This window comes from Monopterus albus, unplaced genomic scaffold (assembly GCF_001952655.1).
Source record: "Monopterus albus unplaced genomic scaffold, M_albus_1.0 scaffold13.1, whole genome shotgun sequence".
Taxonomy (NCBI): Eukaryota; Metazoa; Chordata; class Actinopteri; order Synbranchiformes; family Synbranchidae; genus Monopterus; species Monopterus albus.
In genome coordinates, this window is record NW_018127893.1 from 1,483,445 (window position 1) to 1,502,054 (window position 18,610).

At 39.6% G+C, this 18,610-nt stretch overlaps 2 protein-coding genes across 2 annotated transcripts in view; one reads left to right on the plus strand and one right to left on the minus strand.

The window, feature by feature from the left end:
• Positions 1–933: 933 nt before the first annotated feature.
• On the minus strand, positions 934–5,420 carry cfap99 (cilia and flagella associated protein 99). The gene is made up of 15 exons (XM_020591022.1): positions 4,969–5,420; positions 4,739–4,883; positions 4,521–4,615; positions 4,301–4,407; positions 4,029–4,206; positions 3,770–3,850; positions 3,443–3,511; positions 3,076–3,162; positions 2,884–2,972; positions 2,460–2,664; positions 2,201–2,342; positions 1,956–2,107; positions 1,670–1,875; positions 1,349–1,547; positions 934–1,199 (listed from the first exon to the last, which is right to left on the minus strand). Exons 1-15 carry the CDS (start codon positions 5,080–5,082, stop codon positions 1,092–1,094), a joined length of 1,977 nt encoding a protein of 658 aa, XP_020446678.1. The 5' UTR covers positions 5,083–5,420; the 3' UTR covers positions 934–1,091.
• A 596-nt stretch (positions 5,421–6,016) lies between these two features.
• Positions 6,017–18,610, plus strand: part of zfyve28 (zinc finger, FYVE domain containing 28) — a 27,196-nt gene continuing 14,602 nt past the window's right edge. The window contains exon 1 of the mRNA XM_020590956.1: positions 6,017–6,490. Coding sequence (XP_020446612.1) covers positions 6,455–6,490 — 36 coding nt within the window. The 5' untranslated portion in view covers positions 6,017–6,454. The remainder of the gene's footprint in view (positions 6,491–18,610) is intronic.

Genomic DNA, 18,610 nt, shown 5'->3' on the forward strand with positions numbered 1-18,610 from the left:
TTTCGCAACATTGTGAACTGTTATTGCGCATTGTTCTGTTGTATCGGTTTTCGTGGTCTTCTCATGTTTAAAGGAGTTTTTGGTTTTTGGACTGCTTTTTGTGAATTGCTCCACCTCTCAGAGCTCCAAGGCTATCCTGGGACAGCGCCACCATCCTACGTCGCACCGCTCAGCTACCAGCGCTGCCTCATCAGGGGACCCACACACCGAACCCGAGATCTCTGGCACCAGTCTCCCCCTCCCTGGATTACTCCCTGGGCCTGCGGCGCACTCAGCTGTTCAGGTCCCCAGAGTGACTAGCAGAAACAATCTGTACTATACCTGCTGCTTGTTCTTACACTCTCTTTTTGTTCTGATTTAGCGAGCAACGCCTCTCATTCACCCCGGGAGACAGTAGTCCAGTCAACTCAGTGTGCCCAGCTGCCCCGAGATCAGCGGACGAGACCGGCTCTGTTTTGTTTGTTTTCGTGGAGCATTAAATACGTTTTTCTTGTCTAGCCTGGGTTCGAGTCTGCATATTGACTGGGTCCTAAACAACTCACACACAGCTCGTCATAACAGTTCTCCTATGTCATGGATATTTCCTATCAAGACATATTGTCTATTTTACAGTCCAGTAACTGGATACCAAAATATACAAGCTACAGAAATAACATCAAAATTGTTTTGAGGAAGTCGCAGGTTGAAAGTCCTTCCTGTTTCATGCAACATACACAAGTGGGTGGAATTTACTTTGGGGAGAAATAAAAAAATAAAATAAAAAAAACCTGACATATTTGTTGCACATAAAAATCTCAGGGCCACATTTAAAGCTATAAGCTTATAAATGCAATACAAAATGGTAATACACAGTTCAAGAAAGTAGTTAGGGATATAAATGTATTCATTTACAGATAATCTCACAAAAAAATTACAGTGACCATGATTGCTTAAACAATTTTAATGCAGTCTATGCCAATTTAACAGTATAACAAGAAATAAAATGCTAATTATTCATGTTATTATTCTGGAAACATGTATGTCTGATACACTGCTGATCTCCCTAATCTAAAATTAAACATTCAAAGGCTTCTGCAACATGTTGTACATACTTATGTCTTGAATGTTTCCATCTGAGAAACAACGTACGGAGCATCCTTCTGAATATGACGCTCCAAGCTCAATTCCAGTTCCTCCCAGCTTTTCTCCTTTAAACTTCCCTGGCAAAATGATAAAGAGGGATACCAGGGAGGAATATTATATTACTGCTACAGGCATGAAAAATCCCAACACTGACTAAAGCAGCTAAAGCTTACAGCCTACCTAAAGTGTGAAGTCAATTCTTCTTCGTTTTGGATTTCATACTCACTTGGCTGTGTGTCCCTGTGTTTATAACACTGTGTGCAGCTGCCTTTTTTGATTTTCTGGTTTTGGCCTTGTTGCTTTCAATTTGCTTCAGGCGGAGGCGCTCTTGCTGTTTCTCTTCAAGCTTTTTCTGCAGAGCCAAAAGTGTATCATCCTGAGTCACTGTTTGTTGAAACTCCAGCCTGGCTTTCCTCTCCTCTTTCCTGCAACATGCCAGAAATGTCATAAATGTTTGTATGGTGTGTGTGTATGTTTGTATGTCTGTCTCCTTCTGCCCACATTTTCCCACTGCTACGATCATGTCGGAGCCAAAGATTTTCCTGACCTGATGGCAGCAGCCTGTGCCAGTGCTCTCTTGTGGATGTTGATGGTGTCCAGCTGCTCCAACAGCAGCTGCTTCTTGTTCTGTTTCACCTCCAGAATGTGTTCCCGTTTCTCCCGTTGTTCCATTTGCTGCGCTTTCTTCAGAATAGCTAGTCGCTCCTTCAGCTCAGCCAGGGACATCTCTCCCAGCAATTCATGGCCTGCAGTCTGACGTGAATTAACCAGGACATAAGAAGCATGTCAGAGTATATGAAATGTCAGATGACATCCTTCTTCATTTAGCTCACCTCTGTGTCATCAAAATTCCTGACTCTAATGTGAGGAAGCGACCTGATGGCTTGGATTTCACGAATGAGCTCAGATTTTTTGCTTAGCTCTGCTTGTGCTTCCTCTAGTGCTTGGCGAAGGAGCTCTTGACTTTGCTCTGAGACTTCTTTCACTGTGAAATTTGTATAATATTTATGAGAAGGGATATGAAATTATGAAAAAAGTAATAATTGTATCACATGTGATGTCAAACAAGGAGGCACACCTATATTTTGCTTGAGTTGGTGTAACTTCTCTTTAGCTGTTTTTGAGTTCTTGTGTCCTCCTGCCACTTGCTGTACCAAGTCTCGCATTTCTTTTTCCTCCTGCAACCTTTTCTCAGCATATCTCCGCATTAGCTCAGCAGTCTACAAGAAAGAAAGCAACCATGAAAAACACATTTTCATGCATAATTGTAAGTCCCTTTAGAATGAGTGAGAACAAACATGCTTTGTGCAATTACATTTTCATTGCTTTTTACCCACCTCTTCTTTCTTCAGCTGTGCAGTCTTCTGGTTGCGTTCCATTATCCGTGCCCGGGCCATAGCAGCCTCCTCATAGCTGATTCGTCCCTCCAGACGCCTGAGCTCAATCTTAGCCAGCCTATCCTGAAGGTCTTTTTCACACATCTCCTTCTGCCACTGTAGGAAAGAAGAGGGCTCGCGTGCCCCTTCTATTAAATGCTCCATTCTGTGTCAACACACACAGCAACACTCTTGGCCTGTTTAGTCAGGTTGAGTTAAGCTTTATTTTTCAGAAAACCTAACTGAGATCAAGGATACCTTTTCTAGATGAATACAAATATACAACATTAACAAAGTATACAACATTACACTAATACTGTTTATGTTGAGAAGTATAATCCCCTCAAACTAGGTGAAGGAGTGGCGGGTGAAGGTTGTGCTGTACCTCTGCAGTTCCTCCTCCACCTGACGGTCATATATTGCCCCTTGCCTCAGGATAGCTGCACTGTTGAGCTTGACGGACCAGTTGTTAGTCTAACAGAATCAGCAAAATGAGCACAAGCAAAAGAATATTTATATATAGTACACATAGATAGTAAAGATTAACACTGAAGCAGGTAAAATAATTAGATCTTGCCTTATTATTAGAAGGCGAACCAGAGGAGTGACATGAATTGAATTTGAGCTTTGAATTGAAGTCTTCCTTAATCTGGGACATCACTTGCTGGAAAACAAATGATGGTTCAGAATAAATGTAAATGCCACCCAGTGGAACTAAATGTTTCTCAAATCAAAGGATATAATAGAATTTATTACTGAGGAAAAATGAACATTAAGTCAAATAAATGTAATTTATATAGGTCAAAAAATGTAGAAAATTTTTAAAAAGGTTCAGGAAATGCAACAGAGGAGGGATCCTCCTACAGTCTTGTTTTTTCTACACTGGGCATGAATCAAAATCATTACATTGGCAATACATATAAATGACAGAAAATAGTTCCTACCTTGGTGCGTTCAGACTTCTGTGCTTTTACACAGCTGAACTGGTTCATATTTGCCTCATACAGCAGTTGCTTTGATGAAAAACACAGAATGTCATTACACTTGCTTGTAATAAGGTTGATAACTTGACAACACATGAATCTAATATGTTCCTGTGTTATATTTAACTAATATTTAATTTAACTATTTTTTACTGCATTTTCCAGCTGCTGATTAATAGCTTTTATAGCTATTTATAGCTAGGGTTTTGTTAAAATGCATTTATATAGCAGATCATCTTCTGTCATTTTGCCTTTTTCTGGTGATAAAAGTAACAGCAGACATTGTACCTCAGTCTTTTGATGGTTCTTTTGTTTGATCTCCTCTATTATATGCATCTCTTTTGGAGCCCTGTAGGTGCTGTTTGGTACCTACAAAACAAAATTACACTCACCACACAGTTTACAGCATTTTGATGTGTTTGGTCAATATTCTCTCTAAGGATATATCTGTTGGTTGTTACATAAAAACAGAGGACAGCACACATGTAAAGTAGCTGTGTAGCAATGTTTGAAGGAAATGTTGCATGTAACTATAAACAAGCCTGACTGGTTTGCATTTTTCCTGCTGTGGGATGAGCTCCGGCATAGGCAGAGTTCGAGGTTTAGGTTTGGTGAGAGCAAACTCCCTTGGCTCAGTCGTTTTAATAGGAGCTTTCTTGACCTGACTCCTACAAGATGTCATGTCAGCAAGCTGGTCAATGAGAATAGCAATCTCAGGACGCCATCTAAAGGACAAAGAGACATATGTTTTCATTTCTTATCTTCATATAAAATGTCAGCAGCCTGAGAAGGGTTTTCCTGGAATCTACTGTTTGCTACCTTAACAAAGGGCCAATCCAATGTTCCTCAACATAGACAGCATCATAGATACTATTCCACTCTTCTTGTATCCATGTGGTGAGGTTTGTGAAGACGAAGCTCAGAAACTACAACCAAACATGGCATACACAGACTTACACAGTGCACCATATTACAAATATATATAATTATTTTCTTCCTATGCAACAACACTGATGTGTTTAGAAATTGTATTTCTTACCTTGTGCATCTTCTTGATGTCCAGAGATTTAACAATGTTAGTGAAAGTTTGAAGCCCAATGTCATCAAGGACAAATGTGGCGAGGTAACAGATAACTAAGAGCAAAATAGCCAAGTGTTATAAATAAATCTTTATAAAGTCTTATAAAGATATATAATCTAGTTTTATTTAGAGTAAAATTTAACAAGAGTACACCGTGGTTTAGTTCATTGACTTACTAACAAACTGGCTGCGATCACCCCTGGATAAACATTTCCCGTTCTGGTCATAGAAGACATTGATAACTACGTCCAGTAAATTTTTGTACTCAATGCACCCAGAAACAACTTCAAGTATGAACTTCTTATGCTGAGCATCCATGTTCTGCAACAAATAACAAATATGATATTCTTATCAAAAGGTGTCAGAGAGAGAAGTATGATAATGACACTGATTTGAATCCACCTACCTTCAGATCTTTTGCAGCATCATCTATGAAGTCATCCAAACACTGTCTGCCAGTGATAAACTTATCATGCAGCACAATGGCCTCTTTTACAAGTGATCTATAGATGGAGCCCATGTTTTTATCGGCCTGCTGAAAGCTTTCAGAGATTAATAGCTGTGTGAGGCTCTTTGCTAGAAAGCCCACAGTTATTACTAATGCTGTGAAAACGTATAAAAATAAAAAGTTTTGGTTCTACCTGAAAGAAACCGAAGTGTTTGCTATTAAAATATATAGTCTTTATATTCATATTTCCTAAAGAGCATTCACGGAGCGGCTTGTTTTCCGCTCAACCCATTGCCATGTTCAGTCGTTGCTTAGCAACACGCTGGTGTAAACAAGCCTATCCCAGCTCATTTACGCAGTGCTAAATTACTAGCACCGTTAAAATACAGGACATGTGGACGTATTAGCATTTATTGGATTAATGAAATATATATTTTGTTATTGGGCTGTTTTGCTCATGATATAAAAAACAATTCATGATTCTAATTCATCGGATACACATTAACATTGTGACATCCTTTGTTAGCTGCCATAACAATAATAATGACGTAGCATATAGTGACGTAGCCTATTTGTGCGTGCCGTGCGCTGCCTTAAAGTGCTGTTGGAGATTTTGAAATTAGTATATGATAGGCTAATAAACTAAAATAAGTAAATATATTCAAATAATTATAGACAGATTAAGGCAGGGGGTATTCTGTGCCTGGGTGCTGTCAAGCTAGAAGTGCCATGGAAAATGGAAAATGGAAGTTGTTAACAATGAACTCAATCACAGAAAGTACTCAAAGGGTGAACTGTCAAACCATTTTTTCAAACATGAGACAGCCTCACGTGGTGCCTCAGAATCATGGAAAGTCTGAACATCTGCAGTCTTATTACAACTTACAAACTAAGTTGGCAATCTGCTGATGAAGACCGTGTGATACTGTTTAACGCTCCAACAAAAGTGATAAAGTGGACCTCGAATTTAGACATTCAGACCTCCATTTGGATGTCTGTTTTGTTTATATTTCCTACTTAAATCATCGGGGAGCACGTTATTTGGAAGTAGTGCTTGAAGGCACCATTTCCTGGGAAAGTGGGAGGTGAATGTTGTCAACGTGACTGTCATCAAGTAACGGGGTAGAGAACGGCAGAGTCGTCGGTGCTCAGTTTCCCTGTATCGTCGGCACTTGGAAAGTGGCCGAGCGGGGGAGACAGGGAACCAACCTGAAGATTCAGGGAAGATGAAAATAAGTCTTTGTCTTCGAACGTCTCCTTTGTATGCTTTTAGAGCCGTGTTATAGCTTAAGGTTCTGGACAACTTAGCATACATAGTGTTTTGTACATCTTCCCCTTTGGAACCTACCAGCGCTAGCTAGCTTAGCAGCCAACCGCTGATACTGCCAGACACACAGGTACAGGAGTGGAAAGGCTGGTGACAAAGGAAGGTGGCGAGGTAACGATGAACCGCTTTCGAAAGTGGCTGTATAAGCCCAAGGTAAGCATGACGGCGTCACACTCCATGTCAGCTCTGCAGTCGGCCAATTTTATTTTGCATGGGTTTGGAGATAGCTAGCAAATCAGCCGAGTGTGGGTCGCTAGCTTGGTACACATCTGCTAACGTTAGCTTGTGTTCCTGCTGTTACATTGCATTAATCAGCAGCTACCCCTTTGTTTTTGTTGATGCTTTTGTTTTGAAGCGCTAGTCACGGCTAACAGTGTTACATCCTGGAAATGTACACTGATTTACTGATATCTTCAGCGGGGCATTGTTATTAATTTTACATATTGTTGAAGGGATTAATTTGTTGTGGTACTGTAGTTACACGTTCTTTGTAATGCCTTAACAATAATATGATTGTTTATAACATGAGCAATAATGGAAGCAATAGTACAGTGGTAGTGATGTTAATAATACTAATTCAACATAATGTATGAAAAAAATGTATCAAAATTAAAACAGGATTTGATTTAAAAGTAGGATCAAAAGTTATGTATCATGTTAGGGCTGAAATAATGGTCATTTTCATTATTGATTAATATTTCGGTTATTTACTCAATTAACTGATTAATTTTTTGGTCTTAAAATATCCGTAAATACCTACAAATTTTCCTGAAGCTCAAGGTGACGTGTGCACATTACTTGTTTTGTCTGACTAGTAGTCCAAAGTCCAAGGATATTTCTTACTATCACATCAGACAGAGTTAACAATTGAGAAGCAGGAACTTGGGAAACCTTTTGTCACTTGTCAAGCTTGAAAAATGACCTAAATGGCTTAAAATGAGTTTTCAATTTTATGGAACCCTTTAAATGAGTGATAGTTGTTTCAGCTCTGTAACATTTGAATGGATTTGATTTGTTTCTTGGAAGATATCACTCAAACTGGACAAATTTGTTGCTGAAAGCAAAACACAACAAATTAACTACTACCCAGACCCAGAACACACCATTTGTAGGCAAAATCATCACTTCTGGAATGTGCAAGTAATAAAAATAATCAGACTCAGTGTGTGGAAACCCGCCTGACACAGCAGAGGGGATATTGGAAGGCTTGGTCACCTTGTTAAATGAACAGTTTAATATATGTCAAATGCAGCACTTTTTAGGATGGGTGAATAGGAATAGTTCATCAGGGAGGGAATTCTTGTTAACTTTTTAGAAGGTACAGAAGTACAAAAAAGGTTATCAACTGCAGAGTGTTTACATAAAACATAATAGAAAATAAAGAAAATTAAATTCCTTAAACTTTTCATACTTAATAAAAAAAAAAATCAGTGTAATAAAGAGTGCAGAAGGTGTCAATTTCTTAGCTGTAACAGGCCTGATTAACACTGTGGTGTAATACAGTGTATCTGTGGATGTTGGCATAGGAGTTTCATATAAAAAGTTGTTATATAATATATATATGCTGTACATTGTTGGCCTCTTAGAGCAAAAAAGAAATGGAGCGAAATATACTTCAGGCAGCCTTTTAAGTTGTTGACTGTGGTGCTGTCAGCATTGTGTTCCTTGGCATAGTAAATTATTTTTTTACTTTATAATTGTTTTATCAGCTAGTTGTCAAGATGATACGTTGGTCTTTGTGATGCCAGAAGACAGGAGAGTTGCCATATCAGTTGTTACTGGAGTTTTTGCAACAGTAATGTTGGGTAAGGCTTAGATGAAATTCCTCTGATTATATACCATCCACCTGCGCTTTACCATACACACATATACCTGCGTCATTCCTTTTTTCTCGTTTTAACCATGTTTGCAGTCACAGCATTTTCATAGTCCATTGTTGGGGTCAGGTCTAAGTATGGGGTTTACCAGAGTATTGTCACGTTCATGAATTGACTGCTGCTTCTGAAGTGCTGGGCTATTACATCAGTGTCTTTTCTGCCAAACCACAGACGTAGTAGGAATTATCAGAATTACATACAAGTCTGTGGTAAATGATCAGTTCTCTTAAAGAACTGAAGAGAAAGGTGCTAAAAGCCTCTGTGATTATTATGAGCACACAGTAGTGACCAGAGGGTTTAGGTCACATTACGCTCCTGCTGGTGAGCAGCAGCTAAGTTAGAAAATAGTCTTGTTTTTGATCTGTGAGAAAACATGTCTGGGCTAATTAAAATCTGTGCCCAACTAACACATTCTGGCATTTGAACCTGAGCACTGCATTGCATTTTGATGGCCTTTTGCATAAATTGTAAGCCGTTTATTATTGAACTACATTCTGGAGAAAGAAAAGTGTCGAGTCAGCATGTTCCCACAACTGGTGCGGAGTATTGACATTTCCAGAGCTGCTCTTTACTTCCCCAGATATGTCCCACTGAGGAGTATTTCTTTTGCTGCACAATACCTTTCCAGGGTGTTAGAGAGCAGTGTGCAGCTAACTGCGGAACATAATGTACCTCTAGTCTGTATAATGCAGTGTCTGTTTTGCGTGACTCTCTTGGCAAAGTGCAATCATGGCTTGGCCTGGTCTTCTGTAAAGCTGTAAGGGAAAGGTTGTAATAGTCAGCTCACACAAAGTAAGAGTACGCTTCTATACAGTGGGATTTTTTACATGCTTGTACTTATCAAAACTCATCTAGCTGGTCGAGGCCGAAGGCCTCAGAGGTTTCTTCTGTTAAAGGGAGTTTTTCCTCCCCACTGTCGCCAAATGCTTGCTCAATGGGCATTTGTTGGGTTTTTCATCAATAACAACAATAATAATAATAATAATAGTAAGGTCTAGAACTTACTTTGTAGAGATGACTTTTGTTGTGATTAGTACTATACAAATAAAATTGAACTGAATTGAATTGCTTTTTGTGTGAGCAATTCACCTTTATTTCCCAAAATATCCTTAAATGAGTTGTCATTGTTCTGGGTGTTTTGTTTTGTTTGACTGCTCATTAGTTGAATGTTTTGAAGTATTTGTAATAATTGGCTTCCTTGCACATGGCTGCAGTCCCAAATGAAGAAGAGACCTGGCTCAGGTTTCTGAGCAGCCAAAATGGCCACAGGCTTCTCACCTTTCATTCTTCAGTGGCAAACTTGCAGAGTGACTGATGGTCAGAGAGAGAGAGAGAGAGAGAGAGAGAGAGAGAGAGAGAGATGTCAGGAGGCTAAACCTGTACAGTTGGTTGTTATTCCATCAGGCATTGAGGAGCTGACCTTCAGCTCCACACCACCTCATCTGTCAATGTGATGGGCTCACAGCCTGCACCTGGCCGGGTACTCTCATCCCCATTTTCAATTTCATTTTATTCCTTTTCATTTATTTATTTCTCTCTCATCGTTCCACTTGTTTCTTATGCCATGTTATGGCAAAATATATATTTATCAGTATTGTCTAGCACAGATTGAGAGCCTTGTCAAAAGAAATTCCCTCCTTTGTTCCTTTCTTCTTTCTCTCCTCCATATGTATGCAATTGGACATTATTTTTCTTTGTAATATCTTTGTTATGGACCTTTATTTTTAATTTTGGCTTATAAAAGATCAATTTTAACAACAATTGAAAAGGTTTCCTATTGGTTGTCCTTATAATTACGTTGTATTAATAGATGCTGAAAATCTTTGGAATGTCTGATTATTGTGAAATTTTTTCAGAGTCCAAAACCCAGAGATATTCAGTTTTAATTTTTTAATTTCTAATACCCAGTGATATAATCTAATAAAGTATTATATACCCAGTGAATTTTTGGGTCTTGAGTTTAAAAAAGGTCCTATAATTGAAGTGAATGTTTTTATCTCTTATGTATGTAGAACAGTGGTGTGAAATCATTTGTACACATGTTAATGAGACACGACAAGACATTTAAGTATTTACCATGGTCATGAATCATTGTCACACCACCATAAAAGATGCTTTAGAAATGTTTGTCTACACTGTCAGGAAAAAAAGCAGGCATGTCAACAGCTGATGGGTTTGACAAAGCATCGCATCCACATCCAGAGTCCCTTCTGTTGCCAGATGTGTGGGCCCTACACAAGATGCATCAGTTGAATTTAAAAGTTCTTCAGAGAAGAGGTGGTAAAGACACATGATTAAAACAGCAGCAGTAGTTATAAATGGCTTGATAAAACATACCAAAATCTGTGTGGAAAGTAGCAGGTTATAAATGACCATGAGGTTTCCTGTTTGTAGTCTATCAAAGTCCCATGGCACATGTTCAGTTAACTGTTAATGGAAGTGCATATTGTTTGAAATTCACAGTACGTGGCTGTTGGTGTTTATGATATTCATGAACGGAGCTGATAAGGAATTTTTTAAGGAATAACTTTGTATTTGTCCATTGTGGTGGTAGTTCTGAAATTGTTTGCAATGACGTAACAGAGAAATGAGAAGGCCTTTCCTCTAAACTGGCACCTGAAGCAACGTTCCTTTCTGATGACACAGCTCATCTGGATCAGCTTTCAGTCATTTTGTTGGTGAATATTACAAACAGAAAAGCCAAAAGAAGGTGAAGCAGTTAGAAGCTTCTTTTTGCAGAGCTGGCACCGAGTCGATGGAACAGCAAACTGCTGAGCAATGGCCAGTGTGGGTTCTTATTTAGCCCTGTTTCTGGAGTTCTTTGTGGATGTGCCATTGTGCTTACCTACCGGCGATGCGGTAATTGATTTGATGTCAGCTGCCTGATTTAGAGAGCTGACCCTAGCGCAGATTGTGACAGGCCAGGCAATTGAAGGCCTTTATAAATTCATTGCAGGATTAAGGAATCCCACCTAGGTGCAGGGAAGTGATGATTGAAGTAAAGCAGCTGTGACAGATTTGACAATGAGTAGGGCGGGCATTCCAGTGGAAGCACAAGTATCAGAGGTAAAAGAAAGACAATTGCACATATGCCACTGTTGCTGGAGGAAAGTGACTTCCAACAAGGGCCTTAGAGTACATCAGGGATAGAAAAGGTGCTTGGAGGCAGGTGAAGAGCATAGTGGTCAGGGACCCCACATTAATGAGTGCTTCCTAAGAAGTCAATCATGTCAGTTGGGTGAAATCCAACAACAGGTGAGTAACCCAAAGGTGCAGGATATCAGCATCCCTACCAGTGAGGAGGAAACAGAAGGTAGCACCAAACAGCAGAGTCAGGAGAGTGGTGACAGTAGGCAGCCAATGAAAGAGAATGACATCAGGCAAAAAGCCAAAGTAAATTGGCCTAGGGCTAGTGAGAAGGGCATATGGGCAACAGTTAATTCAGATCTGGTAAATGCTCTTGAAGCATTGAAAGGGACAGTTGAGAAGAAGCTAGAGTGAATGGGATTTGTAATTTATTAATATGGAGTGCAAAGGTTTGTAGTTGGGGAGAGTAGAAATAAAGCAGCAGTAGAGATAGTAAAGTCAAGGCAGCAGCGGAAGATTAATAGGCTTGTTCAAGAACGAGAACAGCTTAGAAGGCAGTGGAGAAAAGTGACCAGGAGGGATTTTTATTAATAAGGAGAAAGATCCATTAGAAGTAGGGCAGTTTAGGCCTATTTGCAACTGGAGATGGGCACCGTGGCATGATCTCACCACTAGTGTTTACCATGGCAGTGGTTAGTGAGAGGGTGCCAACCTGATGACCCTGTAGACTTGCCTTCACTCCTACACCAACACAGAACTTGTATTGATGTTGGTGATAATAGTTATTAACTCAGTGGGTCTGTTAGTAGTGTATTCTTCTTTTGTTTGACAGTCTTGGTAGAAGAGTGTCAGTGGTTGAACAGCTGAGTGACTGCCATTATAAGCCAGTTGGACCAGCCACTGCTTAACTAGAGCCAATACAACACAGGTGCTGTGTGTCAGGCCACATATCTGCTCTTTGATTGGGTCTTGGACTTGGAGATGCTTTGAGTTAAGGGTAAGTTAGGGATGGACAATGGTGTTGCTTATTGTGGGGCTCTGAAGATTTATGATGGCATGGCCTCACACCACCCTCTCTGGGGCCATTGTGTATTATTGACTGATGACAAATGTAAAGCATGCGGCTCAAGGTGCCCTTTGTCTGTATCATGAAGCTATGTTTTAGGAAAAGCCAGTAAATGAAATGCCACCCCTCCTGCTCTGGCCTCTGTCTTACCAGCGGGGGAGAATGGGAGAGAAAGGAGGAAAACAGTTGCCTGTATTTTTGGTTTTGGATCTTGGCCTTGTCTGCAGTTGGCAGGCAATACGATGAGAAGATGTCTCTCTTTAGCAGTTCTGGTGTTTCTTCTTATTGGGTTCTAGAACTTGGGTGATCAGAAATCCTGAAGAGCAGACAAATTGAGGATTTGAAGATTAGTATTTGAATGGAAACAGTATAGGTACTCACTATAAATACAGTATATGTTTGTTATTCTGTAGTTTTCATGTGAAGGTACAATATGTGAATAGAATTAGCCTCACTCTGAGCTGTGCACATCTTCAACAGTGAAGAGGGGATGTGGGACAAAATTATAAGGTGTGATCAAGACAGAGCATATGTGGGTTTGTTTGACTTGTATTTGGTTGCTAGTGTTTTCAGTTGCTGGTGTTTTTGTATAAGAATCTACTAGCCTTGTCATCTCTTCAGGACTCATACGGTTGCTGAGTTTGCAAATCTAAAACTCACCTTCCCCTCTTTAGCTGTGATTTAACAGCCAACAGGTTAATTCTTCCATAAGGGAACATGGTTGTCCCCATGTCGTTACACTATCCTGGACATCCCTTTTATCTGCCTAAATCCTCTGTGCCCCCCTGTGTTCCCTCAGCCTGTACTGCAAAACCATGTGCCAGGTCATTGCTTAGTCCAAATGCCAAATTAGGGCAGCCTGCAGAGAGGAGTCCAGCACACAGATGATACCATCAGCCCAGATGGGCAGAACACTCTTAATATACTGAGTCAGTGAACTGATTTGATTCTGCAGTCTGGATCAAACTTTCAGCTGGTTAGTGCCGATAAACTCCTCAGCAGTCTGTAATTGGTGCTGTTGATTTAACTGCACATTTATTTAATAAAAAAACCTCAATGTCTAAAATGTGATCAGAACAACTTTAAGACAGTTGCAGTTTGTGCTTGAAGTCCACCATCAATAATTCGGGAACTGCAGAAAGCAACACAAAGCTGATGAACGAAACTCCTGATGCAAGCTGAACATGAAAGAAATGACTCAACACAAGGGAACCTGTTCAGCGCAACTCTGCATTCTTAGAGAGATTATACTTTTTAATCTGCCAAACTTCATATAAATAATGGTTGAGGAAGTTTCATTGTTTGTTATCAAAACAATGGGCTTGCTCTTGACAGGGCTTTTATGCTGAGTCCTGAATAATAAATAAGGTGATGAACCGTGTCTGGCTGCTTTTTTGCCAGTCTGCCAACTTGACTGGATGAAACAGAGTGAACTCTACAGTATTTGCCTCAGATCCATAGATGGCAGCCAGAAGGCAGCAAATTGAGCCTGGAATAGAGAATGGAGGGCAGGGGCAGGTTTTCTCATAGGTCCCTTAAGTGGGTTCAATGTGCACACGGATGCTGTTGATGTTCATTGAGCATTAGCCTGACAGCCTCTGTCATCCACACAGCCTGAATGGAAATGAAGCCCAGAAACAGCAGCTCAAGGAGAACGCTGGCTGAGATGATGAAAGTATTGACTGAACAGCATCAGGAACTACTCAGTAACATGCTTCAATAGAGATCACACGATCATCACCTGATGTAGATTTTTTTTTTTTTTTTTTTTTTTTTTTTTTTATGATAGTGAAGTGATGTAACTGAGGGGGCTTAACAGTAATTGCCACTCTGGATGAAGTTAGGGGATGTTAATTGTCTGAAATGCTGAGTATGTGACCGCAAGTCTTTGAGTCATCTCTGAGAGAGGGCACCCAGGACAACGAGCAGCAGGATTATAACAGGAGAGTAGCACACCACAGGGGACGACAGCTGAAACTGCTGAATCACTTCCTTCCTTACACAAGGTACAACTTGGTGAAGACAAGTCAGCTCCTCATATGTTCACATTCTTATGATATAACAAATGTAATACCCCATTAGGCCATTATTAAGGTATTGTTTTTGTTAGAAGTTAGCTTTTTGATAGTTACACATCATTTTAAGACCATATCTTTTTTGGGTTTTTTTTTAATCCATTGACTTTATAGTTATAAAGTCAGTGTCAGCACCAATTCTTGACTCGGTGTGAGCCCATATTATGTAAACAGATGAAAACGGGTACTTGCTTCAACAGAGCTGCTTTTTCTATTTTTTTAAAGCACAGTGTAACATCATCACTGACTCAGTCCATGTAACACAGTGAATGTTACCATTAGAGACTTCAGATCTCAATTTCAGACAAAGGATTAGTCTGTAAGAAACCGTTGTCCTGTAGTGGATGCTTTGTTAACCGGAGGTTTTTTTCTAACTAGAGGTGTCAGGTCTACCTAATTTGATTAGAAGTAGCGCTTTGACCCAGGATTTGGTTGCACCAGTTGTTTGAAAGTTAGTATAGCTAGTAAAGACTTTAATAATGCAGCAATCTGTTGCTAGGATACCTCAATCAATTGTGTAAACAGTTTAGTCATTTATTTAAGAGGTACATTGCATATTAATTATACAGTGGGTATAGAAAAAAACCACCCCCTTTAAAATAATCACATTTGCTTTTCAGTCTAAAATGAAGACAGATACCGTTTTGTTTTATCCAGCTGTATTTACTTAGTGCAACTTATAACATCCAAGTGAAAGATATAACAGCAACATGTCAGAGAAAAAAAAAATCAAAAACAGATTAACTGAATTGGAAAAATCATCACCCCCTTGTGTCAGTATTTTGTTGAACCACCTTTTGCTTTAATTACAGCCTTTAGTCTGTTGGGATATGTCTCTACTAACTTTTCACATCTAGACTTTGTATATTATTGGATATTTACCCACTCTTCTTCGCAGAACTGCTCAAGTTCAGTTAAGTTTGATGGCAACCGTTTGTGGACTGCAGTCTTCAAGTCATTCCACAGATTTTCAAACTTACAGACCAAGCAACTCAAGCATTGCTGTGTATCTGAGAGTTAAATCACTGTGTCATGAATGCTGCCTGCCTTTGGCTCTCTCCTATGGTTCAGTGCTGCAGGAATGTTCCCTCTTGTGTGAGGAATGCAGCAAGCAGAGGCTATAGCATGGTGTCTGTCTCAAACACTTCTTTTATTCCTCTGTCAGCGTTGGCCTACATGCGTCAAAAGTCTTAAACTGAGTGTCACTCTGTGGGCTGCATTGTGCATCTCCTAGAAAAAAAAAGTCTTTCAGTGTCTCCCACTCCTCTTTCCTATTTGGTCATCATGACATTTGTATCATAGACTCACTCACTGTTGTGCTGTTGTCCAGTCAAATCTTAATGGTGATGTCATGGCTTTTCTCACTGTTTAGACATGAAAAGATAAAGATGTTATTTATTTTGTGGCAGGTTTGTTTGCTTCTTTGTGTATAATTTCCTTTGTATTCACTGTATACAACTATTTACAGTATTCTCTCAACTAATATGTTCTTGGATAGCACTGTAGCTTTCTTTTCCAGTTCTTCACGGATGTTTTCTATGTATGTGACCTTAAGAAAGAAGACGAAGAGTGCGAAACGCTATATCTGCCTGCTGTAGTACAGACTGTTGCTTCTATTAGTTTGGATGAGATGCCTTTTCTGTTCCACCTATTCAATAAATACGACATGGCAGAGACATAAAAATTCACACACATAAAGAGTGTGCGGGAATATTATCGATTTTGCTTGGTGGGATTCAGGTGACAAGAGAAAGGCGGCAAGATCAAGTACTGAGATAGAAAACAAACAGGGTTTAATGCTGATGAGTACCTGTGTTACTGAAGCGTCCTTCAGCAAGTGAAGAATTGCCAGTCTGCTCCAATTCAATGCTGAATTTTACATTAACAGGACTTTACCAGCAATTTAAAACAATAAAAAAAAATACAATTTCTTCTTTGAATTGCTGTACTACCCAACAAAATTATGACTTTGACAAAAAAAATAAAGGTTACAAAGTGTCAAAAGTGTCCCACCAATGTCACGTATCTGTTTAGTATCTTGCTGTGATATGTCACTTGACAAATAACCTTAAGGATAATAATAATAATAATAATAATAATCTTTATTTGTACCGCACTTTCCAGCTCAAGAGCACAAAGTGCTACAACAATAAAAACATAGTAATACAATATCATTTAAGAACACTCATAAACAGACAGAAGCGAAATAGATATCCAGCGTCTGATATAGGCCAACTCCTACCCAGCCAGCTCTCCCACCGGGGGCTTAACCGTGGTGGCCCAGAGGAGCAATACACACACTAATATATTAAAACTAGTTAAGAAATAAATTATTAATAATATAATATTTACAGTAGTTTTCTTCTCTGATGTGAAAAGCATCCAAGCTCTAGGTTTTTATATGTATGTGTATGTATATACGTATATATATTTTCTCCTCGCTGTTTGTTTCATTATTAATGAGAGAGAGTGAGGGAACAGCACCATGTATCATATTCAGACAGAGAAGCAAAGGCCCACAAGGAGCACATCACGCTACAGGAAGCACTGCAAACAAAGAGAAACGGGCCTGTCAGAGGTTTCCATAAATGCCAGGATTCAGTTTGACTTTGTGAAAAATCCTTTCAGACAGGCCAAAGAGCGTTACTGGTGTAGCTCCACCTTCTTCCAGTCTGCACAGTCATCCTGTAGGCCTACTGTCATTGCATCCTTGTGGTTTGTGATGATGCATGCTGGCATGTGGTCACCATTTTCAAAACTATTAACCTTTTGATCAACGTGAGCCCTCCCCAGGAACTGTGTGCGTGTGCACGTGCATAATGTGTTTGTTGCTTGGTTGTTGTTCTTTGAAAACTGGTTGCTTCAATGTCCTGTTAAGTTTCGATTGCAGTTATTTCATTTTGAGGAAGCATTACATATGATCAGTTATAGTGTTTACACTTTTATGCTTCATTGCCTCCTCCCTCCCAAGTGTGCTGTGGTTGTACGTATACTTCACTCAGCAGCGGAGTGATTTGCAGTGCTGTGCTTCTGCTCCCCTCTTACTGAAGGGAACATGGTGGGAGATAATGACACAGATCCTCTACCAGGTCCAGGCTCTCTAATTACACCTACTCTTCTGGGGAGCTTTCATTCTATATTAACCTTTAACTCCTCTCGTCAGGATTAATGCCTTTTTTTAATCATATACTTGTTGAAAATTTGGTATGTGTAGCTGTATATTTGTGTTTGCTTATAAATCACTTGAATACCTTGGTAAATGGGAGAGCAATCAGTTGGTAAGCTGGCCTGTACAGTGGCCTACTTACCTGATTTTATTTTTGTCTCAACAGATTGTCAGTATGTTGTTCTATTACAGTATGCTTCTTGGCATCATATTTTATTTGCATAAGATTAGGGTTTGTATCTCCAAAGCAGAAGGTGACTACCTACCTTCACTGTCAGGTGCATATGGTTCGAGTGGGTGAAACTATGATGACCTAAAATGCTCCACCTGTTTATGACTAAAGTGCTGTAGTAGCGCAGTGTTGTTGTAACCTGGAGATTTGCTGAACACAAAATGTAATGCATGTGATGACTTGTCCACCACAGTTAGAAAACCACTAGCTATCAAGCTCATTTTCTGGAGACTGCAGCTGTCCATGGATGATGCTGTGTTTCACTCATGCAGACCTCTAAACAGTGCACATTGCACTTCCCCTAAATAGAGCAGATAAAGAGTGATGTTCATCACTCTGTCTATTATTACCAGATTTCTTCATTTATAATTTACTTATGAGATCAACACACAGGGTTTGGACACTAGAAAGTTTAATCCTACCTCTCACAGCTTAGTAAGATGTGAGGTTGTCTGTCAGTCATCCCTTGATAACAAAAAGAACAAAGCATGGTGTCTCCTGACTTCCATGTTATCCTGGCTTTGGTCTGGTTTGTACTGTGTTTTAGGCCAAACACAAGTCTTGTTTGACTTGAAATTCAGTAGTTTACTCTGTAAATATTGTGATGTTTTGAGTCAGATGATTTCACAGCTGTTGGAGCTCTTGGTATTTGTGTTCAGTTGGTATAAGACACTCAACCTTTTTGTACTGGAGGCCTCTGCTGTGATGGGAGTAATTCTGATGAAGCAAAGATATCCATCCATCCATCCATTTTCTTCCGCTTATCTGGG

Excerpts from the sequence above, each read along its gene's own strand:
- cfap99 (XM_020591022.1), bottom strand. The coding sequence starts at position 5,082 with ATGGGCTCCATCTATAGATCACTTGTAAAAGAGGCCATTGTGCTGCAT. Across the intron at positions 3,851-4,028 it reads AGCAGGAAAAATGCAAACCA|GTACCAAACAGCACCTACAG; the intron begins GTCAGGCTTGTT and ends TTTGTTTTGTAG. Across the intron at positions 1,200-1,348 it reads ACACAGGGACACACAGCCAA|GGAAGTTTAAAGGAGAAAAG; the intron begins GTGAGTATGAAA and ends TCATTTTGCCAG.